This window comes from Orycteropus afer, unplaced genomic scaffold (genome assembly GCF_000298275.1).
Source record: "Orycteropus afer afer isolate SDZICR_OR568_19922 unplaced genomic scaffold, OryAfe1.0 scaffold00052, whole genome shotgun sequence".
In the NCBI taxonomy this organism is placed as follows: Eukaryota; Metazoa; Chordata; class Mammalia; order Tubulidentata; family Orycteropodidae; genus Orycteropus; species Orycteropus afer.
In genome coordinates this window covers 5816920-5836126 of record NW_006921639.1, presented here as the reverse complement: position 1 = coordinate 5836126, position 19207 = coordinate 5816920, and the positions used below count along the sequence as shown (strand labels likewise).

The 19207-nt window shown below is 37.9% G+C and overlaps 1 protein-coding gene and 1 non-coding gene across 2 annotated transcripts in view; one reads left to right on the top strand and one right to left on the bottom strand.

Annotated features, from left to right (window-relative positions):
- The first annotated feature begins 1092 nt into the window (after positions 1-1092).
- On the top strand, positions 1093-1197 carry LOC122149833. The gene has a single exon (XR_006163356.1). It is a non-coding gene; the product is annotated as a U6 spliceosomal RNA (small nuclear RNA).
- Positions 1198-12389: 11192 nt separating this feature from the next.
- The window catches only part of ZFAND4 (zinc finger AN1-type containing 4), a 140113-nt gene continuing 133295 nt past the window's right edge, over positions 12390-19207 (bottom strand). The window contains 2 exon segments of the mRNA XM_007938627.1: positions 12390-12525; positions 13987-14104. Coding sequence (XP_007936818.1) covers positions 12390-12525; positions 13987-14104 — 254 coding nt within the window.

Sequence of the window (19207 nt, the reverse complement as noted above, 5' to 3'; positions counted from 1 at the left end):
ATCTGCATAACACCGCATAACATGGATGAACTTGGAGGACATTATGCTGAGTGAAATAAGTCAATCACAGAAGGACAAATATAGTATTAGTTCATTACTGTAAAAAGTCAAGGATAGGTTTATATACGGAAGTAAATTTTCTTTGTTGGTTAGCAGGGGTAGGAAAGGAGAGGAGGGAACACTGCCCCCAGCGCCCCCCAAAAAAGCTTTGACCCATGTCATTTTAGTTTTATGTTTTTCACTATACATTAATTTCAATAAAATTTATTAAAAAAAAAAAAACCAAAAAACTCCTGCAGCTAATTTAAACAATCTAATCTTTAGTCATGCTTTCTACCAGTTTAGCAAGATTGAGATAGTGAGCTATTCATTGCTGTATGCATGATCCTGTGTGAAAAAACTAGCTCATTTCATCTGCAAATTAGGAATCAAGACTGCACAGGAAAACAAGGTTTTTAATGTTAAAACTATATTTTTATTTAGTTTAAAAGCAATGAGCTCTACCTACATGTATGTGAAATTTAATTATATACACAAACAATAAATACCTGCATACAAAAAAAGAAAATGAGGAGACATTTACAGACATCCACGTTAACATGTTACAATGCTGACTGCAGGGAGAATAGTAAGGGTTTAAAAACCAAAACCAAACCAAACTCACTGCCACTGAGTTGACTGCAACTCATAGTGACCCCCACTGGGTTTCTGAGGCAGTAAATCTTTACAGAAATAGATTGCCCCATCTTCCTGCCACAGACTGGTTGGTCAGTTTGAACTGCCAACCTTGGGTTAAGAGTCAAATGCCTAAGGCACTGCCTCATCAGAGCTCCTGCTTAAAAAGCATTGAAAAACATATGGTAAACAAAGGATTTGTGCTGGTAAGCACTTAGGGGTCGGGGAGGAAGCTGGCACAAAGCTACAAAGGGTTTCTTAAACTAAAAACTTAAATATTATCAGGTAGGTTTATTTGTTGCATCCTAAGAGTTGTTTAATAAAGCATTCTGTCAGGGTTTAATTTTCTATCACATCTGAAATCTGTCTCCTTATCTTAACAAAGTTAATCTCTATCTTAATTACTGATTTACAAAGGTGCTCGCTTCGGCAGCACATATACTAAAATGGAACGATACAGAGAAGATTAGCATGGCCCTGCCCAAGGATGACACGCAAATTCGTGAAGCGATCCATATTTTTAGGAGCTCTGGTAGCATAGTGCCTAATGCACTTGACTGCTAACCAGAAGGCTGGCGGTTCAAACCCACCAGCCACTCCTCAGAAGGAAGATGGGGCAATCTACTTCTGTAGTGATACTGCCTCAGAAACCCAAGGAGAGGTCACTATGAGTTGAAATCAACTGGTCAGCAGTGAGTTTGGTTCGGTTTTCTGGTGGCATAGTGCCTAAGGCATTTGACTGCTAACCAGAAGGCTGGCAGTTCAAACCCACCAGCCACTCCTCAGAAGGAAGGTTGGGCAGTCTACTTCCATAGTGATACCACCTCGGAAACCCAGGGAGGGGTCACTATGAGTCGGATCCCACTCCATGGCTGTGAGTTTGTTTTTCGTTTTTGTATTTCATTTAACATTATGGGTTCTATTTTCCATTATCCTGCTGACCAAGGCACCTTTTCTGGGACTGCCCAAACCTTCTTAACAGGCATCAAGTAATTCTTTATTCCAGTTAGAAATCTTGACTTTTGTCTTCATTGTTTTTTTAAGTAGTAAAACTTTGACAGAAGGCTGACTAGTTTCTTTAAAAAAAAAAATGTAGAAATGAAAATCTGAGTTTAATTCAAAATGGAGTTTAATTAAGGTCTGAAGTCACCCAATTCAGATATGCCAGTACCTCAATTTTTCCCTAAGGTTCACCACTACATGAGAAACAATTTTATATACATAGCAGAAAGGATTAAAAATTATACCTCTTTGGCTCTCCAAGAAAACTTTGCTCAAGGACCAGAAAACAAATGTTATTGAGAAAGCTGGTGAAAACTGAAAGGGTTCTGTGGAGTGAACAGATGGTAATATTATTATCAGTCAAAACTGAATTCCTTTTTTGAAGCATTGAATGGAAGTTGTATAAGAGAATGTCCTTATAAAATGAAGTATACAAAAGATGCATGGAAACAGTTAGTCCAAGCAACCGATACACCATGCAATCCTCAGCCTATATGACTGAGATCAGAAGAACTAGGTGGTGCCCACCTACCACTATCAACCACTCAGAGGGGGATCTATGTAAGAGATCCTGGACAGAGTGGGAGAATAACGTGGAACAAAACTCAAAGTCATTAAAAAAATTTTTTTAAAAAAGGGGTGGGGACATCTAGGTTTTCTGATCTGATAGAGCCTGGTGTAACCCCTGAGACTATAGTCCCTAGCTGCCCTTCCGGTCTGGAATTGAACTCACTCCCCCTGCTTCCAGCCAAACAAAAGACAGGCATCTGAGCTGAACATTTACATTAGGCAGATACACTCCCTGGAGAGATCAATCATGGGAGAAGGGAAGGGCTGTGTATGCACATGGAGATAGCTCAGGGGGGCAGGAGTGCATGTGAGAAAAGAAGACAGGGAAGAGGTAACTATGGGGAGGAAGTGGAAGGGGAGCTTTTACATTGTGGGAAATTGCAGTCAGTAGCATGAGACAAAGCGTATGTGAGCTGTGGTATAGAAAGGGAATTTGCTCTGTAAACTTTTACCCAAATCACAATAAAAAATTTAAAAAAGAAAAAGAAAGAGAAAAGGAGAATGTGCTTGTTTGGGAAAACTACACACTAGAGTTCTTAAGATGGATGGGACTATAGGCTTGCATCTCTAAAATAATGGTAATAATAATGATCAAAATAATGATAACAATAATGGTAATAGGTAAACAGAGAGAGAGCAAGCATGTGAGGGCACATAACTATGGTGAAATATTAATAGCTGTGGAACCTGAATTAAAGGACTGTGAGAGTTCTTTTCTCTATGCTTATAACTTAAGTCTGAAATAATATAAAAATAATTTATAAGAATAATTAAGGCAGTCTAAATAGAATAGGAAGTCAAGTGATTATAGAAGATTGTCTTAAAAAAGAATTGATTCTCAGTGTAAACTACATGAATAAGAACCTAGACCTTCTTAATTTGGTAAGATGAAAATACATTTTTCTTATGCCGTTAAGAAAAAAAGAAAATCTATTGGGAAAAAAAAGAAAAACATGAGCTGTAGGGAAAAAATAGCAAAGTAAAAAATCATATAATCTTGAGTATTGAAGGAAAAGGGAAATCCATTTAATCTTTATATTTAGAGCATAACTCTTCGTCTTTCAGGTTTTTGTCAATTCTAACTATGGTGACCCCATGTGCGCAAAGTAGAATTGCTCCATAGGGTTTTCAATGCTGTGACTTTTGAGAAACAGAATGCCAGGCCTATCTTTCAAGGTGCCTCTGGGTGGGTTGAAATTGCCAACCTTTTGGCTATTAGTTGAGCACTTACTTAACTATTTATACCACCCAAGGACTCCTCCTGTCAGGTTTAGTGACACTGAATTTTAGAAAAGAAAATTATCACACACTCATACTATTTGAATCATCACTGAAAAATATTTCTGGAAATATTTTTACCTATTTATTGGTTTTAACTTTTATTTTTCTTCTTTTTATTGTGATCTGGGTGAAAGTTTACAGACCAAATTGGTTTTCCATTCAACAATTCATACATATTTTGATTCATGACATCAATTGCACTCTCCACAACGTAATAGCACCCTTTCTACCTCCTCCCTGTGTTGCCATCCCTCTTTCCTATTGTTTCCTGCCTTCTGAGTTGTATCTCTGGGCAAATGCTGCCCTTTTGATCTCATATGGTTGATTGCTCTGAGGAGTGCCTGGTGTTAACTGTTCACTTTACAGGCCAGTCTATTATTTGGCTGAAAGCTGAGCCATAGGAGTGAGTTAGGTTCCAGGTCTGATGGGTATTGGTTTTAACTTGTAAACCAATCTAAAAACAAGGCAGAAAAGGCTATACTTCAACATACTTTGCTATAAATCACTTAAGGTTGATAGATTACTCTTTGCTTAGTACATTCTTAAAGCTTTTTCATGCATTCAAAAATACTTATTGAGGGCTTAACACATGTAACGCACTGGACATGTGATGGTGGATACAGTGCTTGGGAGGAAGGATAGACAGATGGACTTGCCATCTTGTGTGATTCAAAGGTTCACACAAATGTCAAATGTCAGTGATAGATTCCATGAAGAAAGTACATGATTCCAAGAGAAAAACCTCTCATTGTATGCTGTTGAGTAGACTGTGACTCATAATGACCCTATATAACAGGGCTGAACCATATGTTCCACATGGTTTCCTAGGCTGTAATCTTTATGGAAGTAGACTGCCACAGAGTGGTTGGAGGGTTCAAATGAACCCTTCCAGTTAGCAGTGGAGCAGTTAATTATCACATCACCAAGGCAACTTGATAGTGACCTGGACAGATGCATATCAGGGAAGGCTTCCTTCAGGAAATAATGAAGGAGTTGACATCTGAAAGAAGAGTTGGTGTTAACAAAATGAGTGACTCTGGAGTAAGTTAGAAAAACAGAAAAAAAATAGGTGTGGCCAAATCCCAGAAAGCATAGGAAACATTGCAATATGAGGCTGGAGAGCAGGTGGGAGCCAAACCACAGGGGCCTTACTAGGCAGAGTTAAAGATTTGGGTCATTACCCTGGGCACAAAAGAAGTCACTGAAATACTGTAAGCACAGACATGCTCAAATTCTCAATTCTGGATGCTCATTCTGGCTGAAGTGTGTAGAATAGATTGTGAAGTGGACGGAACTAATTTAAGGTGTGAGGAAGCTATTGCTGTTCATTTGAAAGCTATGGTAACATGGACTCAGGTAACTGCAGTCAAGTGAGTGAATCTAAAATAGCTACATCATTAAAAGGAGCCTTAGTGGTGCAATGGTTGAGCACCCAGCTGCTAACCGAAAGGTCAGTGGTTGAACCCACCAGCTGCTTCTTGGGAGAATACCTGGAGATCTATCTGCTCCCATAAAGATTCCAAAACCAAACTCACTGCCATTGAGTCAATTACAAATCATAGCGACCCCCATTGGGTTTCGAGCACTGTAAATATTTACTGAAGCAGACTGCCTTATCTTACTTCCATGGAGCAGCTAGTGGGTTTGAACCACCAACCTTTTGGTTAGCAGCCAAATGTCTTAATCACCACACTACCAGAGCTCCTTCCCATAAAGATTATAGCCTAGGAAAACCCATGGGGCAATTCTACTCTGCCCTATGGGGTGACTATAAGTTACAATTAACTTAACAGCACAGAACACCACTACCACTGAAAGTAATTGACAAAAAATTGTAAAGTAAAACATTAAGGTATTGTGTTATTAGGCTAAATTCATCTTTAATAATGATATGACAAAAAGTAATGTCTAACATTTATTGGCTAGAGTTAAGAGTTGGGGGGTCTAAGGTGAAATTTTTACTTTTCATTTTTTACTCTTATTTATAAAGTTTTTTGGAAAAAAAAAACAGACAGTATATTACTGTCATCAAACATTTTAAAAGTTTAACATAATTTTCAAAGTAAAGTAAAAGAATCATATCTTAATTTCCTAAATTTCAGTAATTCAGATTTACATTTATGATTTTTGTTATATCTTCTATTGTTTGTCAATATTCAATCAAGTTTAAGCTAAATCAATTTATTTTACTTTATGTTCAACTTAAGCTATTTACAGTTATATTTTTATAATACATGTTAAAAATATATTAAAATAAAAAATGTTCATCCACATACCACCTAAAATAATCTCATGTTCCTGGAGTGTTATACAGGTCACACTTTGGGAAACACTGTTAGATACAAGACTTGATTATTTGTAATGATGCCTTAAAACTATACTAAATACATCCCAGAAAATTAATTCCTGTCTTATTTTTTTAAAATTAAATCCCTTCACAAATTACACCACTGATTAAAAAAAAAAAAAAAAAAGAGTATTTGAACATCCCATGTTGGAATGATTAAAATGCACTTAACAACTTGAAAATATTTCACACAGTTAAAAATTAAAAACTTATAGACCTTCAGTATTGCTAAAACCAAATGTTCACTGTTAAAAAAAAAATCCAGCCACTAAATTTTGCCATATAAAGTTGGTTAAATAAAACAATATGAATTCCTTTGTTTCTATTATGATTGTTGTCAAAATACAACAAAGAATTTATCCAACTAATGTTTTACCAATACCTGTAACTAAATAAACTAATGCACTGCCATCAAGTCAGATCTGATTCATAGCAACCCCTCCTTGGGTTTCTGAGGCAGTATTACTATGGAAGTAGATTGTCCAACCTTCCTTCCAAGGAGTGGCTGGTGGGTTTGAACCATTAGCCTCCTGGTTAGCAGTCAAATGCCTTAGGCAATACACCACCTGGACATCAACAGGGAACTACCAGAAATTCAAGCTGCATTCAGAAGGGGATGTGGAATGAGGGATATCATTGCTGATACAAGATGGATCTTGGCTGAAAGCAAAGAATACCAGAAAGATGTTTACCTGTGTTTTATTGACCATGCAAAGGTATTTGACTGTGTGGATCATAATACATTATTGATTACATTGCACAGAATGGGAAATTCGTAAGACTTAATTGTGCTCATGAGGAACCTGTAAATAGACCAAGAGGCAGTTATTGGAACAGAAAAAGGGGATACTGCATGGTTTAAAATTAGCAAGGGTGTGTGCCAGGGCTGTAACCTTTCACATACTTATTCAATCTCTATGCTGAGGAAATAATCTGAGAAGCTAGACTATGTGAAGAAGAACATGGCATCAGGGTTAGAGGAAGAGTCATTAACAACTTGCAATATGCAGATGACACAACCTTGCTCGCTAAAAATGAAGAAGACTAGAAGCACTTACTGATGAAGATCAAAGCCTTCAGTCTTCAGTATGGATTACATTTCATCTAAAGAAAACAAAAATCCTCACAACTGCATCAATAAGCAACATCATGATAAAAGAAAACATCATGGAGAAATGAATGAAGTTGTCAAGGATTTCATTTTACTTGGATATACAATCAACGCTCATGGAAGTAGCAGTCAAGAAATTAAAGGAAGTATTGCATTAGGCAAATCTGCTTTAAAGTGGTAAAGAGCAAGGATGTCACTTTGAATACTAAGGTGCACCTGACCCAAGCCATGGTATTTTCAATTGCCTCATATGCATGTGAACCTGGACAATGAATAAGGAAGACCACAGAAGAATTAATGCATTTAAATTCTGGTGTTGGCCAAGAATATTGAATATACCATGGACTGCCAGAAGAATGAACAAATCTGTCTTAGAAGAAGTACAGCCAGAATGCTCCTTAGAAGTGAGAATGGCCAGACTTTGTTTCTTATACTTTCATCATGTTATTAGGAAGGACCAGTCCCTGGAAAGGGTTATCATGGTTGGTAAAAGTAAAGGGCCAGTGAAAGGGAGGAAGATCCTCAATGAGATGGATTGACACTATAGGCTCAAATATGGCCATAATTGTGAGGATGATGCAGGACGGGCAGTTTTGTTCTATTGTACATGCGGTTGTGATGAGTTAGAACTGACTTGAGGGCACACAACAACAATGTAAGCAAGGCACTCTGCTAATTTGTGGAATGCAAAGACAGATCAAAGGTCTCTAAAATTGTGATTGCTTCTGTATAAGAATTAAAAACATAAATTTCTCTCAATAATATTAACTTCTGAATTACAGTGGTTCATTTTGAACACAAACCCAGGGATCAAATTTCAGTCAAACAATAAACAGGACTATCTTGATTATATCATCCCTGAATTTAGAGACAATCTAAAGAACAGAATTGATGCATTGAACACCAGTAACTGAAGACCAGAAAAGCTGTGGGATGACATCAAGAACATCACACATGAGGAAAGCAAAATGTCATTAGAAAGACAAGAAAGGAAGAAAAGACCAAAATGAATGTTAGAAGAGACTGGAACTTGCTCTTCAACAGAGAATAGCTAAAACAAAAGGAAGAAATGTTGAAATAAAATTGCTGAACGGAAGATTTCAAAGGGTGGCTCAAGAAGACCAAGTAAAGTACTATAATGAAATGTGCAAAAACTTGGAGTTAGAAAACCAAAAGGAAAGAACACGCTTGGTATTTCTCAAGCTGAAAGAACTGAAGAAAAAATCCAAGCTTCAAGTTGCAATAGTGAAGAATGCTATGAGCAAAACATTGAATGATGCAGGAAGCTCAAGAACCAATGGTACTGAAGGAAGAAGCCCAAGGTGCACTGAAGGAATTGGCAAAAAAAAAAAGGCTCCAGGAATTGATGGAATACCCATTGAAATGTTTCAAAAAACGGTTGTAGCTTACTGGAGATGCTTACTCCTTTGTGCCAAGAAATCTGGAAGACAGCTACCTAGCCAACTGACTGGAAGAGATATTCGTGCCCATTCCAAAGAAAAGGTGATCCAACAGAATTTGGAAATTATCAAACAATATCATCAAGATCACATGCAAATAATATCTTGCTGAAGATAATCCAAAAATGGATGCAGCAGCACATTGACAGGGAACTTGTAGAAATGCAAACTGGATCAGAAGAGGACATGGAATGAGGGATATCACTGCTGATGAGATGGATCTTGGCTAAAAGCAAAGAATATGAGAAAGTTGTCTACCTCTGTTTTATTGACTATGCAAAGGCATTTGTGTGGATCACAACAAATTGTGGATATAATTGTGAAGAATGGGAATTCCAGAACACTTAATTGTTCCCATGAGGAACCTGTACATAGACCAAGAGCCTGTCATTTGAACAGAACAAGGGGATACTGCATGGTTTAAAATCAGGAAGGCTGTGTGTCAGTGTTGTATCCTTCCACCATACCTATTCAATCCATATGCTGAGCAAATAATATAAGAAGCTGGATTAAATGAAGAACATGGCATGAGGATTGGAGGAAGAATCATTAACAGCCTGTGATATGCACATGGCACAACTTTGCTTGCTGTAAGTAAAGATGACTTAAAACACTTACTGATGAAGATCAAAGACTACAGTGATCAGTACGGATTACACCTCAACATAAACAGAAATCCTCACAACTGGACAAATAAGCAACAACATGATAAATGGAGAAAAGATCAAAGTTGTCAGGGATTTCATTTTACTTGGATCCACAGTCAACATCCATAGAAGGAGCAGTCAGAAAATTAGACATCGTATTGCACTAGGCAAATCTGCTGCAAAAGACCTCTTTTTTAAAGTGTTAAGAAGCAACACTGTCACTTGGAAGACTAAAGTGCGCCTCACCCAAGTCATGGTATTTTCAATAGCCTCATAGCTCTGGTGGCATAGGGCTAAGTCATTTGACTGCTAACCAGAAGGCTAGTGGTTCAAACCCACCAGGCACTCCTCGGAAGGAAAACTGGGCAACCTACTTCTGTAGAGATACTGCCTTGGAAACCCAAGGAGGGGTCGCTATGACTCCATCCGACTTGACAGAAGTGATTTTGGTATTTTGTTTGTTTCTTTGTTTCACATGCATGTGAAATCTGCATGGCGAATAACAAAGACTGAAGAAAGGTTGATCCCTTTGAATTGCAGTGTTAGCGAAGAATACTGAAAATACCATGAACTGCCAGAAGAACCAACAAATCAGTCCTGGAAGTACAGCTGGAATGCTCTTTAAAAGTGAGAATGGCCAGACTTTGTCTCACCTACTTTGGTCATTTGTCAGAATGGACTGTTCCCTGGAGGAGGATATCATGCTTGGTAAAGGGTAAAGTAGAGGGTCAGTGAAGAAGACAACTCTCAATAGATGGACTGACACAGTGGGTGCAATGACGGGCTAACGCATAGCAAGGATTGTGAGGCTGGTGCAGGACCAGGCAGTGTTTCACTGTGGTGTACACTGGGCACCTGACAACAATAAAGTGAGTAGTAACATCAGGAAGAAACATATTCTTCAATACAATCAACTCTATGAGCCCCAAAGACCAGCACATGACCAAAAACATAGCTCAGAAAGCAGGATGGGGAAGGAAAGGACGAATGCAAATGGAAACCCAAGGAGAAAGTGGGAAGAGTGTTGTTACACTGAAGGGATTTCAAGCAATGTCACAAAACAAAATGTGAATAAATTGTTGAATGGAAAACTAATTTGCTCTGCAAGGTTTCACTAAACCACAACAAAAAGTTAAAAAGTGGTTCATTTCACAATAACTTTAGTAAATAAAATAACATAACGTTTTCTCATGTGGCTATAGAATAAAAGCTGAAAAGTTACAAATTAGAAAGATTCAATTTTGCCCAAAATCTTTGGTATAACTTAAAACAAGACTTATTTCTACTTAGAGTTGGCTTAAAAAACAGTACACTGAGCCTATTTTGCTGCATGCCCTGAACTTCCTTAAGTATGTATGTATGTATGCATGCATGTTTCAATCCATTTTCAGCAGTCCCCTATAACAGAGGTGTTAGATTATACATGTCTGAAGTAAACATTTTCTTGATAAGGGAGGAAAATTGAACTATTCATTAATATAAGTGGACACATTTTTCATTAACCTATACCCACACCCCTTTGGAGGAGCCCTGGTGGTACAGTGGTTAAGCGTTTGTTGTTGTTGTTGTTATGTGCCGTCGAGTCGGCCCCGACTCATAGCGACCCCTCCTTGGGTTTCCGAGGCAGTATCACTACGGAAGTAGGATTGCCCAACCTTCCTTCCGAGGAGTGGCTGGTGGGTTTGAACCGCCAGCCGTCTGGTTAGCAGGCAAGTGTCTTAGCCACTATGCTACCAGAGCTCCCGGTTAAGCGTTTAGGTGCTAACAAAAAGGTCAGTGATTTAAACCTACCAGCTGCTCTGTGAGAAAAAGAAGTGTCAGTTTGCTTTTGTAAAGATTTACAGCCTTGGAAATCTGATGGGCCAATTCTGTACTGTCCTATAGGGTTCCTATAGGTTGAAATTGATTGAATGGCAGTGGGCTTTTTGGGTTTATTATTCCCTTCAGATGTATTTCTTCAACCCCCAATTACTTCAATCTTCTACTAATTTCTCATCATTCCCTCTTAGTCTCGTAAGCATATTTTCCTCCAGCATCTTTCTCTATTCAGCATTCAATCTCTTATTGCAATTACAGTAAGGGTAACAAACTCTTCAGTTCACCCGGCCTTAGGTAGAGAAAGAGGTCATGTGGGGCATCTAAATTAGCCTTTTTGGCTCCTACGTAGCCCAGAGTTGCCAGTCAAATTGGACTGCCTGTTAGCTGTTTACCAGAGCTTAACATCAGCCTTAACTGAGCTGTTGTAAAGCAAATGGTTTCCCAAAAGCCTGAATGGTATATGGATTGCATATGGGGAACAGGGCCTTTACACCCTAAAAGAATGCCTTTATAATGATAATTATTTTTTTCCAAGTAAAATATATTAGATTTATTTAATATTAAATGGTTATAGAAAAGAAAAATTATTGTAAATAATCAATAAACTCATAAAGAAAGTGAATATTTATTTGAATTTCTCCTGGTAATAGCACTCAACATGTAAGAAAGATAAACCAAGCTATGAAATTTAGTTTTAAATGTAGCAATTTTTAAAAGGTGAAAAGTTGGTTTCAGTATTTAACAGCAGTAAGTGGGACATCTTCTATTTCAAAACTACTATTGAAAAAGTAGTATTTTAAGACATATATACTATGATTAACATGATATGTCTCATAGAATGGACACACATATCTGAATGCCAATCTGAGTATGGAAGAGAGAGAGAGACATGCTAAAAACCACATTGAAAACCAAATGGTCTTTACATATATATATATATATATATATATATATATATATAAGCTTGAAATATAAAGGAAATTCCTAGTAATGTCAATAAACATTCACACATGGGATTTTAAAAAAATTGCCCCACCATCCCAACCCACACCCACTCCCATCCCACACTCAGAAAAAACAAACCATGTGGTACATTTGAGTAAAGCCATTACATGACTGCCCATTTTTGTACTGGACATATGGAGGCCTGGTTACGCAGTCAGTATTAACTACCTAAAGTGCATTTTTGGAAGACTTTTCTAGTGAGATTGTAATATCAAATATGAAACATTTAACACAAGACATGCAATAACAAAGCTAACATCATTATGGTTAAAACTACTTTTAAGACTTTCAATTCACCAAAGAAGAAAGATTTCAACTACAACAGTATTCTCATGCTCCAATAGTATGCACTGTATGCTCTTGTTATTTGGCAAATCTTTTGGAGTCGAAGCAAAATAATGCAGTCTAAACAATATTTCTTCTGTCATTATAATACAATTTCTCAGGAAGAACAGTTACGTGCAGAGCAAGAGTTAGATTTTTGGAAGTTTTGGTGCATTAATGACAGGATTTGCCTCCTGCAAGTATCTCCTCCCTGCACTCTTGTAATCATAGGTGCAGCCATGAGTTTCTGCATAGCGATGAGATGCACAGAAGTTGTTTCCACATCTAAAGAACAAAAAAGTTTACATGAATTGTCACATGTCTATAAAAGGCCCATTTCTTTGGGAGACAGAGCTTAACTTCAGGAAGTCCAACAGGAGCCCTTTAGTTCTCATAAGCAATTTCAGAGCTGACATTTCCCTTCCACTCATAAACAAGCACAAGCACCCCCCAAAAGAACAAATTAATTATCTATGAACATGACAGTTTATAATAAAAAATCCATCAGGAGGGAAGATCTGTGTAGGAGATACTGCACAGAGTGGGACAACAATGTGTAACAAAACTCACAATTACAAAAAAAATAAAAAGACCAGCCTTGCTGGTCTGATAGACTCTGGTGAAAACCCTGAGACTACGGCCCCTAGCTGCCCTTCAGGCCTGGAATTGAACTCACTCCTGTGGCTTCCAGCCAAATAAAAGAATGGTATATGGGCTGAACATTTATATCAGGTAGATACACTCCTTGGAGAGATCAAACATGGGAGAACAGAAGGGCAGTGTATGCACAGGGAGACAGCTCAAGGGGTAAGACTGCATGAGGGAAGGACACAGGGAAGAGATAACCATGGGGAGGAAGTGGGAGGGGAGCTGTTGCATTGTGATAAATTGCAGTCAATGTCATGAGATAAAATGTGTATGAACTGCTATATGGAAAATGAAATTGCTTTGTAAGCTTTCACCCAAATCACATTAAAAAAAAAATCCACCAGGGAGTTAAACAGGATATAGACTTTTAGGAAGTTGTAAAATTTCAAAAACTGATAAATTTCTCTTACACCTAACAAACCTGGGAAAACTCTAAATTTCTTAGAAATTCAGTCTCATGAGAAAATTACGACATAAAAAGTTTAAAAAAACCCAAACATACATATTTCTAGCAACAAGATAAGCAGTTTTAATTCGAATTGAGTACACTCTAAAGAGCAGCAGTTATTTTCATAGACTGGCCTCAACCTAAGAGCAGATGCCTTCCTTGGAGCAAATCAATCCAATGTTAATGAAAGACATAATTATAAGTAGAAAAAAGTTAGTATCTGTTTAATTATTTCTTAAATATATATTAGTTATCTCTTGATATAAAGAACAATATAATTGTAAATTTTATAGTATATTAACTTTCAATTTAGTCCTTTTGTTTAATTTAAAATAGATTATTAGGGAGGGATTTCCCAAGCTACACGAATACAAAAACCAAATATACCATTAGACAAAGAATGTCTGTCCTCCCACTGGTTTAAATCTCCTAATTTAAAGGGCAAGAAAGGATCTGCTTTCACTTTTTGGAAACTCCTGATACTGTCTACTTGTTCTTTACTTTAGCCAATTAGGAATTCAACTGAGGGCTGCTGTTACAATATCACCTTAATGATGGTATTATAAATAGCCAATTTAAATAGTGGTTTATTTTCTATAATCCCCGAGCTGGGTCACCACACAGAAAGCATTTCCAGCTGGCCAACCTGCCTGCATTCGTAGCTAGTAGCCAGTCCTGTTTTCTTTCCACAAAGAAAACAATGCTTTGTTGTTTTCTTCTTTGTTTGAATAGGGGCTTTCACGGGTGGAAGATGATGAGTGCATTCCCCTGTTTGGAGAAAGGACACTTTGATTAATGCAATCATAAATTCTAAACGTGAAGTACCATGAAGCAAAACACAGTTCCTGTCATAGTAAACTTCTTTGCCATGAAAAATTAATTTGTGTGAAAATGACACAAATTAATTTTTTATAATATCTAAAATTATTTACATAACATGTAAGTAAAGTTGCAATAGTATTTACTGTTATATTTTTAAAGACGTGGTAGGTTTCTACTGATTAGAATATGTACTTCTAGGACTTTTTGCACATACCAACACTTTTCTGATTATTTCTAAGGGAATCAGTTTATGTGGAGTATGCCAAACCTTGAGAAAGATTCAAGAAAAATGTCTAGTTCAAAATCATGATGAGGGCTCTGAGGAACTACATAATGTATAATACAGTTACCAAGAGTGCCAAAGTATCAAGAAACTAGTCTTTTAATCCTGATTACACCACTGAAAGAAAGTAAATTCACTGAACCATGAGAAAGTTATTTATTCTTTGAAAACTTCCATTTGCTCATTTTTTAAGATAAGAGAACATGTATTTTTCTCCCCAGGTTACTAAGTGTTTTAAGTAAAATCAGTTCATATACGTAAAAGTACTCTAAAAATTTAAAGTGTTATAATAACAAAAAATACATTATCAATAGTGATTTGCTATGACACACAGCTCCATTTCACAGTACTACTAGCTTCTCAAAAAATATTTACTAAATCTGTACCACTGTAACAATTTGATTTTTTTTTGCCTTTAAGAGCACATCTGATACAATAAAAGAAATAATGAATCCAGTTTAATTACTAAATGAAATAAATGGCTTTTAGGACTTACCAAAATTCCAAAAAACCCAATCAAGCAGAGAGGCTCAAAGTCACCCTCTTAGTTATCAAAGTACATAGTTGTTATAATAACAGAACAAGTAGACAAGCGCTTGGTGGCACCCAAAGGCCAAGAAGTGAGTGCCAAACAAACAAGAAAAAAAAAGGAAGAAAAATGGTAGTGTGTCTACATTGCTGGTGCCTCTTCTCCACTACTGAGAAAGATTTGGGTGGCCTAGGCTTAATGTTTGTTTGGCAGTTAGAAGTCTACGAATTTTTTTTTCCAAGGTTCAAAAAAAATTGGATTTACAGGTAATTGGTGCTTTGCCTTTTGCCACAACCCAGACTGGATGCTGAAGGGTACACAAGTCTGACAAAATTAAGACTGCTTTAACAATCTAAAATATACTCCCAGATCTTCCACAAAACTGGTAAAATACGATACAACTAACTGAATGACTCCTAATGGTTAACAGCGCACTAAGTTACTTAATAAAATTTTTCTTCCTCAATTGCACTTAGAAGAACCAAGAACATTTCACAAAGATGATGGGGGTACTTCCCATTCCTTAAAAGAACTAAAACTAAGATAAGTATTTGTTCAGAACGCTGGGGGACGGCATAAACTACCTCCTTTGGAAGCTCTTCTAATTTCAAGTATCTTTGAAATTCATGCTTAGGATATTCTTACTTAAAGAATGGTGGAAGAATCTGTTGATAATTTAGTTCAGTGTAGCCACATTTTTACTTTTTCTTTCCTTTAGGGATGCTTAACTTAATGTTTCCTAAACTTTTTCATTTAAGAACACAGAATGAGGCGGCACAAAAACATGACTGCAATCTTTTCCTCATGAGAACAGTCTCTGTATATTCTTCTACCCATTCAGAGAAAATGATATACTAGTTGTTCTGGTTACCTAGTGCTGCTCTGACAGGAATATACCACAAATGGGATGGCCTTAACAAAAAGGAGTTTATTCTTACAATTTTTGAGGCTTTAAGTCCAAGTTCAAAGTGCCAAGCTCTAAGGGCTGGGTGAAAGCCCCTCAACCTTGGGGCCCAGCTCTGCCTCCTGTTCCCAGCCCACTGGAACTAGAGGCTTTTCTTCACTCAGACAGCTGCTGGACACTGAGACTGACAAGCCCAAGGTTGACAAGTAAAATGGCACAGTCCCAATGTTACCAAACCACACAAAACGCCATTAATTCAAGTCCATTGAAAGTCCCAAGGTCGGCAGAGCATGGCAGGCTGCTGAACAATGACACGGCTATATACAGGGTTCAAGTGTGCCATAAACTGGAGACCGTTCCCCAAGACTTCTCCTTACATGCAGAAAGCAGACCACATACCCAAAGGCTCATAGTAGATTCCACCACGGAGTTGATTACCAGTCTTATTATGGGACATACTACATCCAGCTGCCCAGCCACTCAACCAGGCCCACCCAAGTTGACACACAAACTTAACTACCACACTAGTCATCCATCCAAGCTAAGAACTTTTCTCACCAACATTAACATATAGGTTTCCTACTATCAATAGGAAAAATCCAAATTCTTTGGACTGGCTTTCAAGGTCTTACATGTCAAATACGATACCTTTCTAACTTTACAGTCATTTCTTGCCATTTACTACATCACCAAACTAAAAATAAATAAATAAATAATCAAACCACTGCCATTGAGTCAACTCCAGCTCAGAGCTGTAGATAGAGAATTGTCCCACAGGGTTTCCATGACTAACAATCTTTACAGAAGCAGACTGCCTCATCTTTCTCCCATGGAGTAGCTGGTGGGTTCAAACTGCCGGCCTTTTGGTTAGCAGCCAAATGTCTTGGCCAGTGCACCACCAAAGCTCCATTACCACATCACATCCATCCTAAATGATGCACTAGGCCTATTTACCTCTGAAATATCTTCTTCTAACATGTCTTCACTTTGTCAACCTGGTAAAATTCTACTTATCCTGTAATACATCTTCAATTATCAACAGCTCTCTGAAGCTTTCTCTCAACTGCCTATCAAACATATGAGGAAACAAAAAGTTAATTAAAAATTTCTGGTGTAAAATTGCTTTTCAGAACAGGATGAAAGGGGGTTCCAGTAAGATGGTGGAACAGGCAGACAAACTACACAGACCTTCCTCAACAAAGAAAAGGGGAACCAATTAACACAGATACAGAAGATAATCCTGGAGCTCAGAGCTTTGAACAGAAGAATACAGAAGTGGACTAAACTGCAACTAGTAGAAGAACTTTCAAGAAACCGCAAAAAAGGAGACATACAGACCTGAAGTCTATCAGTGATCTTGGTAGCATGGACAGCTTAGATATTGCCGAGTGGCGTCAGGACCTAAGTTTTAACCTAAAAATCAGCCCTACTAGCCAGGGACTGCATGGAGGACTGCACGGGTAGTTGGTGAATAAAAGAGGAAGCACAGGCTGAGCTGTGGATTTTAGCTGTCTGTGATGGTTATGTTTGTGTGTCAACTTGGCTGGGCCTGGTTGAGTGGTGGGGCAGCTGGTGGTAGTTATTCCCTATGATGAGACTAGCAATCAACTCTATGGTGGGATCTACCACAAGCAGCTGAGTAGCTGCCTTTGGGAATGTGGTCTGCTTCCAGTATTTAAGGAGAAGCCTTGGAAATGGTCTCTAGCATATGGCATGCTTGGACTCTGCTTGTAGCTGTGTCATTGCTCAGCAGCCTTCTATGCTCTGCTGACTTTGGGACTTACAATGAACTGTGTGGTTTGGTAACATCAGGACTGTGCCTTTTTCCTTGTCAACCTTGGGGCTTCTCAGCCTCAGCAGCCAGCAGCTGTCTGAGTGAAGAAACACCTCTAGCTTCAGTGGGCTGGGAGCAGGAGGCGGAACTGGACCCCAAGGTTGAGGGGCTTTCACCCAGCCCCTAGAACCTGGCACTATGAACCTGGACTTAAAGCTTCCAAATTGTAAGAATAAACTCCTGTTTGTAAAGGCCATCCCATTTGTGGTATATTTCTCATCAGAATGGCACTAGGTAACCAGAACACTGTCCCAAGGGTGCTGCCATTTTGAATGTTTACAAACTGTTCGACCATTGTGGATATTTAAAGCGACAGTGTTCTCTCAGATGCCAGTAACCTAAGAATAGGCTCCATTTGCTGGGGACCACAAGGACATTCCAGACACGATGGACTGAAAAGGTACAATTCTCCCCTTGTTACTCTTATACCACACACCCTCTTGGTGAATGGAGGAGTGGCCGTATCTCACTTCTACCCACTTTCTGGGCTGACAGGAATACCATCCCAGTATGTGTGCTCTGATAAAGCCTGGGTGCCCTGCCCTGCCCAGATTTTTTTTCCTTTTATTTTAGTTGGTTTTGTCTGTTTTAAAATTATTATTATTGTCCTTTTTATTATTATTCTTTATTCTTTCCTTCCTTCCCAGGTTCTACTTTTCAGCTTTTTTTCTCTTCCCTATTCCTAGTTCCTAGTTTTTTTCTTTCTAATGGTTAACTCAATTCCTTGTTTTCCCTTTTGCATTTTTTCCACTTTTTTCTTCATAACTGTCCTACTCTACCTCTTTTCTCTTATTGCCCCCTCCCCATATATTAAGGGCTTTACTTTCTTTTATGTATTATTTTTTTTAAATGACTGTTCCTGTGTGTTTATGCAATGTGTTTTTGTCCACTTCCTTTTACTTTTTTCATTTTTTTTTTTTTTTACTGTTTTTGTCTAACTGAATGGGAGACAGCAACCATGCCCATAAAACGCAACTATACCCGCACATCCTGCAGCACTGCTTACTGAACGAGAGCCACCACTTCATTCTCCACCAACTGGCCAATAATAAACAACCACCCAAAGAGCCTGACTCATGCTTCACTGCTCTTCAGAAACAGTTAACAGAAATCTAAATACAACAACATCACAATGTCTTGGAGACAACAGACTATCACAGTCCACACAAAGAAGCAAGATAAAGCAGTAGAAACAAGGGAGCAGGAACACATCCCTGAGGAAGAAGCAGCATTGGAACTCCTGGACAAGGAATTCAAAAGAATTGTATTTGGGTATCTTCAGAGGATGTAGAGACAGATCAAGGAAAACACTGACAAAATTAAGGAAAACAGACAAAATCCTAGAAAAATTTTGGAAAAAAATACCAAGAACAAAATGACAAAATAAATGAAAAGTTAGAAATGATTCAAAATCTACACACAGAAATCCAGAAGATTAATACTAAATTTTCAGAAATAGATAATACATTGAATGGGCAGAGGAGTAGAATCCAATCAAT